We start from the raw sequence: 10,031 nt of genomic DNA on the forward strand, positions 1-10,031 counted from the left end.
TATAGGGGGAAAGACACACAAAAAAAAAAAAAAAACCTTTATAGGGCTACTTAGAGTTACCTCTTCCCGACCCCTATTCATGGGGAGGGGGAGGGGGAAGTCTAATGTAGACCCATACATCTATTATTTAAAGGTTTCCTGAATCCATTTTTGCAAACTCTGAACTTCTCTAAACATTTCCACTTTTTCTCCATACGTGAATCTTAATCCAACTGGGAACAACCAAATATACTTAATTCCCATTTCTCTCAATTTAACGGTGCAAGATGTAAAATTTTTCCTAGCCATTCTGGTACTTCTAGATAGGTCGTTAAATATTTTGATGGATTCATATTTAGAGTCCTGTAGGGACTTGGATCTCATTGCCCTCATAATTTCTTGTTTAAGTCTATATGAGTTTAAAGCTGCAATGACGTCTCTTGGATGCTGGGCTGGAATATTGCTTGGGTTTGGGATTCTATGTATTCTTTCCGTACAAAATTGGCTATTGTTCTGCTGGACCCCCAAAAATTTACAAAACTCTTTTAGGAATTCGTCAAGTCCTCCTGAAGTCACTTCTTCTTGGATTCCTCTTATTCTGATGTTGTTTCTCCTTGCTCTATCTTCGTTATCTGAAATCTTGGCTTCCATTACCGCCATTTTTTTTCCATCTGTATAATTCTTTCTTCATTTAAACCTTGTTGTAGTTTTATATGATCCATTTTGTCTTCCATTAGATTTATTTTGGCTATCTCTGTTTTAAAATCCCCCATCATTAGGTGTATCTCTTTCTTTATATTTTCTAGTTGCGCTTGTAAGCATTCATTCAAGAGATCTTTTCCAATCAGGCCAGCGTCTTTACTTAGAGAGTCCGATATTTCATGCTCGGGGTTTGTTTGTTTGTATTATAGATTGCATTATGGGTTGGGCTGCTCCATTTATACTATTTCTCCTTTCTGCCTTCTCCTTATCTTGGGGTGAGAAATAGTTTGAAAGTCTTTTTTCATTTCTTTGGTCGAGTTTTTTTTCTCTTTTGTTTCCCAGCTTAAGTTCACTTTTTTTGTTTGCCATTATTGCACTTTCTTGTATGGAGTTAATAAGAGCAGGATAGTATGTATCAAAAAGTATATATAAAAAAAAAAAAAAGTTTTTTATTTGATTGTTCCGTCTTTCTTTCGCTTGATTGTGTCCGGTATCTTGAGTTCAGGGACTAGGGTCTCACGGCGTTCCACGGCTTTCAATTGTTCTCTGGTGTTTTATTCTTAAGTTCCAGTTATCTTAACATTCGTTCTTAACATCTTAACATTCAACAAGTGAACTTTAGAGCTTTTAGAGCATTTAGAAAGAAAAAAAAAATATATATATATAATTTTATCCAATTAACCCACAGCTCTCCAGATAGCTCCAGGCCATTTACAAAATAGTAATTTTCCCTCTTGAATGTCTATTTTGAACGTGTACATGGGACTTAACGATATTCCATACTATTCCATATATTCTGTGTTATTCCATTTTTTTTTTTTTCTGTCTTAGCTATTTTATGGATAACAATTAAGTTAAGCACGCTTATCCAGAAGAGAACTCTCTCAGCCAAAATTCGTTTGGAACCTTTGCACGCTCCTGTTAACGGAGTTTTCAATAATAATAATAGGTTAGACACATATCTCCAGTGGGAACGAGTCTCACAACCGGGATTAATTTGGAGCCTTTTCCACGCTCCTATTAATGGACTTTTCCTTAGGTCTATATATCAGTATATATCAACTGAAATTAATTTGGAACCTTTGCACAACCTTTGCACACTCCTATTGGTGGAGTTTTCAGTAAGTCTATATATCTGTATATATCCAGTATTTACCAAGTTTACGTTCAATATGCCCGTGAAAGGGATAAAATAGTTTTCTGTTGATTATGCAGACATTATTCAGCTTGTTTATATGCTTTTTATATACTTGCAGTTAGATTGTCTTCTGCCTGTTATTTATGCCATTTTTTAGGCTTGCTGCCGTACTGGATGTTCCGAATTGCTCGTCTGTCCGTCCACCATGTGTATCTGCACGTTCGTTCCCCTTTACTGCATTGACACTAACTTCAGTCTTCACTGTCCTGGATCTCTATGCCACCGGAGACTCTCCTGTGCTATCTGGACACTGTCAGCCGCGTGTCCACTCATCCGTCGCCAGCTACCGCCAACTGCCGCCATAGACCCTCGGCCTCAGGTACCTCGCGGCTTCCTTATCTTTTTCGCGGCTTTTCCCCTCACCTTCCGCGGGACGTGACCGGCGTGCGTCGTCACGTCATCGCCCCTCCCCCCCTATTGAGAAACAAAAAAAGGTGCCAAACTAATCTTATTGATTTTTTTGATTGGGTAACTAAAATTATAGATCAGGGTGGTGCAGTAGACATTGCTTACCTCGATTTCAGTAAGGCTTTTGACACTGTTGCACATAGAAGGCTTATCAACAAACTACAATCTTTGAGTTTGGATTCCAATATTGTTGAATGGGTAAGGCAGTGGCTGAGTGACAGGCAACAGAGGGTTGTAGTCAATGGAGTATATTCGAAGCTTGGGCTTGTCACCAGTGGGGTACCTCAGGGATCTGTACTTGGACCCATTCTCTTTAATATTTTTATTAGTGATATTGCAGAAGGTCTTGATGGTAAGGTGTGTCTTTTTGCGGATGATACTAAGATATGTAACAGGGTTGATGTTCCAGGAGGGATAAGCCAAATGGGAAATGATTTAGGTAAACTAGAAAAATGGTCAGAGTTGTGGCAACTGACATTTAATGTGGATAAGTGCAAGATAATGCATCTTGGACGTAAAAACCCAAGGGCAGAGTACAGAATATTTGATAGAGTCCTAACCTCAACATCTGTGGAAAGGGATTTAGGGGTGATTATTTCTGATGACTTAAAGGTAGGCAGACAATGTAATAGAGCAGCAGGAAATGCTAGCAGAATGCTTGGTTGTATAGGGAGAGGTATTAGCAGTAGAAAGAGGGAAGTGCTCATGCCATTGTACAGAACACTGGTGAGACCTCACTTGGAGTACTGTACACAGTACTGGAGACCCTATCTTCAGAAGGATATTGATACCTTAGAGAGAGTTCAAAGAAGGGCTACTAAACTGGTTCATGGATTGAAGGATAAAACTTACCAGGAAAGGTTGAAGGATCTTAACATGTATAGCATGGAGGAAAGACGAGACAGGGGGGATATGATAGAAACATTTAAATACATAAAGGGAATCAACACAGTAAAGGAGGAGACTATATTTAAAAGAAGAAAAACTACCACAACAAGAGGACATAGTCTTAAACTAGAGGGACAAGGGTTTAAAAATAATATCAGGAAGTATTACTTTACTGAGAGGGTAGTGGATGCATGGAATAGCCTTCCAGCTGAAGTGGTAGAGGTTAACACAGTAAAGGAGTTTAAGCATGCGTGGGATAGGCATAAGGCTATCCTAACTATAAGATAAGGCCATGGACTAATGAAAGTATTTAGAAAACTGGGCAGACTAGATGGGCCGAATGGTTCTTATCTGCCGTCACATTCTATGTTTCTATGTTTCTATGTTAGCTACCTAAGAACATCTGGTGAGAACATCTACTTAACTGGTAATTATGCTGGTTTTATTTAATTAATCCAAATTAATTAAAAATCTAATAGCATGATATATGACTGGATAAATCACGGTCAGATTTCAATATTTAGAAATCTTAGTTAACTAAAGAATATATAGTTATAAACATTCCATTCTGCAGGTGGAATTAAGAATAATTATATATTAATGTGATATTATCACGTGTTAGCATACCGATGTTTTTATCCAGATGTATTGATTTGCTCTAAAATAAGATAAGATATCTTTTTAGGCAAATTAAAATTCAGTTTATAGAATCTGGTAGATTATTCTTATTGGATGGTTCCAGGAAATGATTAATGAGCTGGTTTAAATGTTATTTTGATTAAAAATGACATAAGAATAGGATATTAAATGCCTAGGAGGATCTAGTCAGCATTGAAAGGGTTACTCAGTTGATCTAACTGTTAGCCAAGGTTATACGACTCTTCGCTGCACCGTGTGAAGTTTTACTTTCTGTTTGTAAAGTACCTCATAAATCTTGTCTTGACAAGTGATGCTGTTAGCCATTGAACGTGTATAGCCATGCCATTGTATTGCATATTCATGTTATACTAAATATTCACTGATTATTATCATGCATGTTGCCTAGTATTATTATTATTTGTCACAATACATTATATCTATTTTTATAACAAATTGTGATTTTATTTATATGGAATACATTTCACTTACATGGTAACGATCTCTCAGATCTAAGAGAATTCAAATAGTGGGCAATTCTCGACTGTTTAATATTATCATCCCATAAATATCTTTCCTTCATCCGATGCTCAAGGCCGCCATCACAATCCTCCCCAAACAAGGTATAGACCACACTCAATGCAGTAGCTACCGTCCAGCATGTATCAGGGTTAATGGTCAACTCTCCAATCCATTGCCCATAGCAAACAGAACGCAGCAGGGATGCCCACTGTCCCCACTCTTCTTTGTGATGTAATGAAGCCCTTACTTCAGGCCATCCACAGAAACACGCGGATTAGGGGATACTCCTGTCTGGGTAAAGAAGAAAAAGTCTCCACCTTTGCGGACGATATTCTATTCTCTGTCCCAGATCCTGTTAATTCATTGCCTCATGTGATGTCTAATCTACAGAAATTCAGCACCCTTACCAACTTTAAGATTAATATTGCTAAGTACGAGTTTCTAGGCATTCACGTACCCTACACCCTCTGGGGGCACAAAATTCCAGTGACCGGCAGGAGGGAAGTGCTCCCTCCTGCCAGGTCACCTCCTGGAACCCCAGAGCGGCGCGGCGTGCGGCTGAACTGGATTAGGAGGCGGCAAGGGAGCTCTGATCTCTCTGACTGGCTCCCTCGCGCGCCTTTTGCTGATGCCGCGGGAGCCGGAATATGACATCATATTCCGGCTTCCGCTGCATCAGAAAAAAGCCTGCGAGGGAGCCGGTCAGAGAGATCAGAGCTCCCTCGCCGCCTCCTAATCCAGTTCAGCCGGACGCCTCCCAGCAGCCCCATTGGACCACCAATGAGAGACCCACGCCAGCTTTCCAGGTAGGGAGGCTGGGTGGGAAATTTACATTTAATTTAGATTATTAATTACTGTGTGTGTGTATGTGTGTGTGCATGTGAGTGTGTCTGTGAGTTTGTGTGTGTGTGTGAGTGTGTATGTCAGTGTGTGTGTGTGCATGTGAGTATGTGTGTCTGTGAGTTTGTGTGAGTGAGTGTGTCTGTCAGTGTGAGTGAGTGTGTCTGTCAGTGTGTGTGAGTGTGTATGTCAGTGTGTGTGCGCACATGTGAGTATGTGTGTCTGTCAGTGTGTGTGTGAGTATGTGTGTCTGTCAGTGTGTGTGTGTGAGTATGTGTGTCTGTGAGTTTGTGTGTGTGTGTGTCTGTCAGTGTGTGTGTGTGCATGTGAGTATGTGTGTCTGTGAGTTTGTGTGTGTGTGTGTGGGCATGTGAGTGTGTGTCTGTCAGTGTGTGTTTGTCAATTAGTCTGTCAGTATTTGTGTGTCTGTCAGTGTGCGTGTGAGTGTCTGTCAATGAATGAGTGTGTCAGATAAGTGAATCTGGCTGTCAGAGACGTCTGTGTGTTTGTCATTGAGTGTGTGACTGTCAGTGTTTATACACCCCTGACTGTAGCGTGGCCAAGCGGAGTGTACCGTGGTACAGGAACTTCTGTTTCCTGTACCTGGCAGGACTGACAGGAAATGCTCACTGTACCGGGATTCGCTCCGCTCAGACATGCTACAAGAAAGGTAGGAGGCACACCAGGAAGGGGAGGGGACCACTATGGGGGTGGGTGGCGCACCAAGGACAGGGAGAGGAGGGGAGAGATACCCTGAGGTACAGGAAAAGGGGGGAGGGGAGAGGAACACTAAGGGACAGGGAAAGGAGGAGAGAGGGGAGAGGAACAGTAAGGGTCAGAGAAGGTAGGGGACCATTAAGGGACGGGGAGAGGGGCTGGATGTGAAAGAAACACACAGCGGGGCTTGAGAAGGAAAGAGACACACACAAAGGAGCTGGGAAGAGTAAAAGACACAAAAGGGCTGGGAGAAAAGGAGTCACACAAAGGGCCTGGGAGGAGTAAGACACACAAAATGTGGGAGGATGTAAGAGTCATACAAAGAGGAAACATAGGAGACACACAAAGGCAAAAATAGGAGATAAAATACACTAAAGGGAGTCAGATATTTAAAGACGGGATAAGAAACACAAAAGGGAGGTTAAGAGGCACACAGGTGAAGATGTTTTTGGGGGGCGGAAAAATACATCTTCGCCTATGTACCCAAAATTCTTTGCACCGGCCCTGCATACTACATTCCCTAAACACACACTCTATACAACCCCTACACACACTACATCACCTATGCACACACACACTACAGCCCATATGCACACACTCACTGCATCCCCTATACATAAGTATCCAAAATAAGTTAAAGGGGTATGTAGCTGACTATACCCAAAGCTAGCACATAGTCAGGATAGCATAGCAAAATCTTCAAAATACACCGCTGACCGCGTTCGACTGAATAAAGATGGCCGCCGCCACGTGTTCATTTGTACGAACGGCGGCCATCCAGCGGTCGGCAATTTACCTACAGCAGCCTCCCAGCCTGGGAGGTAAATTGACGGCACACTTTCACTTCTGTGTGGTCCGCCTGTGTGGTACTTGGTTCAGTAAGCCCCATTTACTGAACCAAGTGGGGAAAAGGCACAAACAAGTTATTTTACAGGTCTGGGGACAGTGTCACAATGTGCCCACAGACTGTTCTTAAAGGGCCATACACATCAGGGCCATAGTCATGAGGAAGGAGGCTGGTAATTAGGCTTCTCCATAATCCAGGGTAACAGGGCAATTTGTCACTTAAAAGAATAGTGACAAAATACATTTTGGAACAGTTCCTTTGACAGTTTTTTTTATTGGTAGTGTCATCACAATGAAATAGTGATGGGAAAAATCCACATAATTAAAATGTGACAAATACATGGAATAACTTTCCAGCAAAGGCAGTAGATGTCAATTCAGTAAGAAAATGAAAACCTGCATTAGATAGGCATATGAAAATTATGTAAACGTGACAATGTCAATGGGATTAAACGTAAAGTTTTGTAACAGGTGGACAAATTGGCAGATTGTCTGCTGCTGGTATCTGACGAGAAGATTTATGGTTATACTTAGAGGTGCATTCCCTATGAGAGCTAATAATTTGTACCCAAACTATTGTATCACTAGAATATGCCTTGCTTTAGCTTTGGCACCTATAATTCAAGTTTCTCTTATTCTACAACCTTGCACAATATGTTAGTTTTACTAAAGTGAGAATTCAACGTGAATTTAAAATTTAAGGGCAAAGCATGGCTGACTTTTTCCAGTTTGGAAATGTTCTAATGTTACCTTGAATTGGAAATGCATATTGAATTCACTTTGAATTCTCACTATAGTAAATACACTGTATATGTTTTAATATGCTCTCAACGCTCCAAGTCTTACCCCTCCCCTCCAGGGAAAATATCTGTGAACTTCTCAAGCATAAGATTCACAGCTCCTGCTCAAATGGGCATTAACCCTCATCCATGCATGCCACCTGGATAAACACTCACCCATGACATGTTTTGATTGTCTTTAACCCCTTTCATTGCATACCTACGATACGCTGAAACACCTATTCATGTTGCTCAATAATACATCCAAGCACCATCTCTCACAATACATATTTCTCTCTGTCTCGCGAGGTTAGTGGCAGGAACGATGTTAGGTGATAAAAAAAAAAGATATGGGGCTTCAGCCCAATGGTAAATTTCAGTGCACCTTTCACAAATATTGACTTGAGCCCCATACCGCTGTGTTGAATAATTATTTTTTACTATGATGCATTAAAGTGGCACTATAACTAATTATGTTACGGAATGCGTTTTTATTTCTCAGTATTATAGGGGACTCAGAGTTAACACAGAAATTCTGCCTAAATCAGATCCAGGGGATCTCAGGACCCAACTCGGGACCCATGTCAGCCCACCTTAGTAACACCCTTGGTTGTTGGTTAGGTAAGAGTTTCTCATACCCAAAAGAGCTTGAAAGAGGTCACCTCCCAACATGTTGATAACATCCTGGATAGAAGATCTGAGGTGCTGCTGTTCTGTAGTACATAGTTGCGCATGGTACGTGCAGAGCAGGTGCAGAGCCCTCTGTGTGCCTGCAGACAAAATACATAACACACACATATATATAGTATATTAGTAGCATATACATTAGATATTTTCATGGTGTGTTCTATCACATCATGGAAACCATAATGTGTACAAATGGTAGCTCTAGTTATATATAAGGTTTATTATTTGTGGAGGGAGGGAGCAAGAACAGCATTAGGAAGCAGAATAGAGCAGAGGTGAGTGTACTTTAAAAACAGACTGTTTATACAGAAAAGCTCCACTTGTAGGTCAGAGTAAGGAATACAGAGGTGTAATGTTTCTGGCAGTTAGTGGGAGCTGTAGTGAGACTAGAACAAAATTCTCACCTGTCTTGGGAGACATTTTGCAGCAGTAATATTCCTGCAGTCTAATTGGAACTCAGCAAATTGTCACACACTAGGTAAGAGCCTGTCTGTTAGTGCCTGTTGTATTCCTGACAGGAAGCCTCTAATCCCTCCCACATCAAATATTTTCACACCCACTGTCCTCTCTGTCTGGGTCAGCACTTTTTACTTTCAATCTCTCCTTTTCCCAATCTCATTCCTCTCTTCATTGTGATAGTTCCATCTCTCTCTCTCTCCTGGGGGAGGTTTGCTTATACAAACTAGGACAAAGTGCATCTATTTCAAATACACTGGTTTGCAATTAAATTTAAAGTGACACACACGCACGACTCATACAACACGCTGACAGTGGTAGCTTATAATAAGACCAATTATGAGGAAGATGATGCAGTATTTTAACCACTTAGTGACTGAGATGGTTCAAGGTTTTTGTGCATTGGTCCCTGAACTAAATGTGGCTCCTGTGCTATGTATTTTTTTTTTTCACTGTATTTTTACACTTTCTCAATAAAAAAAGAAAAAAAAGAAAAAAGAAAAATTAGTAAAAATGTAATTTGTCATTCATGCTTAAAATGATTTCTGCACAATTAATGTAAGTTAATAAAATACATCACAATTTCAGGAATTAGACCTAAATTCAAGAAATAGAGTTTTAAAACTAAAACTTTGAAAATTTTCCTATGTGGGGAATGTTAGTGTTTATCAAGTCCAAAATCACTAAACAGACATTCCAGAGCATTTACCTAGCGTCATTTTGACACTTTTTATATAACCATTTTGTAACCATTTTGTTCTTAAAACCATTCACACACTATTTAATTGTAACTGTGAATATTGCAACCCTGAAAATAAAACATGTTGGGTTCAACTACACACTCATATACCCTAAATGTAGTTTGCTAGTGGGGTTTGTTTTGTTTTGGACGTTAAAGGAGAGATCTGCCTAGATTGGTTCCTTGTCACCTTGTGCAAATTTTATGGCAAGACAGGAGGCTTCATATTTGCTTAAACCTTCTTTACTGAACCTCCTAGCAGCAAAGAAATAGTTAAACATATAGAGAAAAAAAATCAACCAATCAGGACACATCTTAGAACATATCAGTCTGTCAATCTCCTCCCAACTCCTCTTTCTTTGCTGCTTGCCTCCCAGGTGAGCCTATTCCAATTATAGTTCTCTCTCTCTCTCTCTCTCTCTCTCTTTCTCTTTCTGTTGTTTTTGTGTGTTTAATTTATCTCTAAGCCCTTTATGACACCGACCTTTCTCAGGTCAGCACACTGTGCAGTCCCTTCCCTGTGATTTTAGTTAATCTCTAACTATTTATTTAGACTTGTACCTTACTAAACGTTTTTTTTGTGAGGTTCTTATCACGCCGCACCACTGCTGTGGCCTATTATAATCACGCCAGC

General features: G+C 40.4%; 1 protein-coding gene across 4 annotated transcripts in view; it reads right to left on the reverse strand.

Annotated features, from left to right (window-relative positions):
• Positions 1–8,901, reverse strand: part of DLG3 (discs large MAGUK scaffold protein 3) — a 287,539-nt gene extending 278,638 nt beyond the window's left edge. For all 4 annotated transcript variants that reach the window (XM_063432262.1, XM_063432261.1, XM_063432259.1 and 1 more), the window contains exons 1-2: positions 8,607–8,901; positions 8,154–8,285 (exon numbers count right to left, since the gene is read on the reverse strand). In XM_063432262.1, coding sequence (XP_063288332.1) covers positions 8,154–8,285; positions 8,607–8,622 — 148 coding nt within the window. In that variant the 5' untranslated portion in view covers positions 8,623–8,901. The remainder of the gene's footprint in view (positions 1–8,153; positions 8,286–8,606) is intronic.
• Positions 8,902–10,031: the final 1,130 nt, after the last annotated feature.

This window comes from Pelobates fuscus, chromosome 9 (genome assembly GCF_036172605.1).
Source record: "Pelobates fuscus isolate aPelFus1 chromosome 9, aPelFus1.pri, whole genome shotgun sequence".
NCBI lineage: Eukaryota > Metazoa > Chordata > Amphibia > Anura > Pelobatidae > Pelobates > Pelobates fuscus.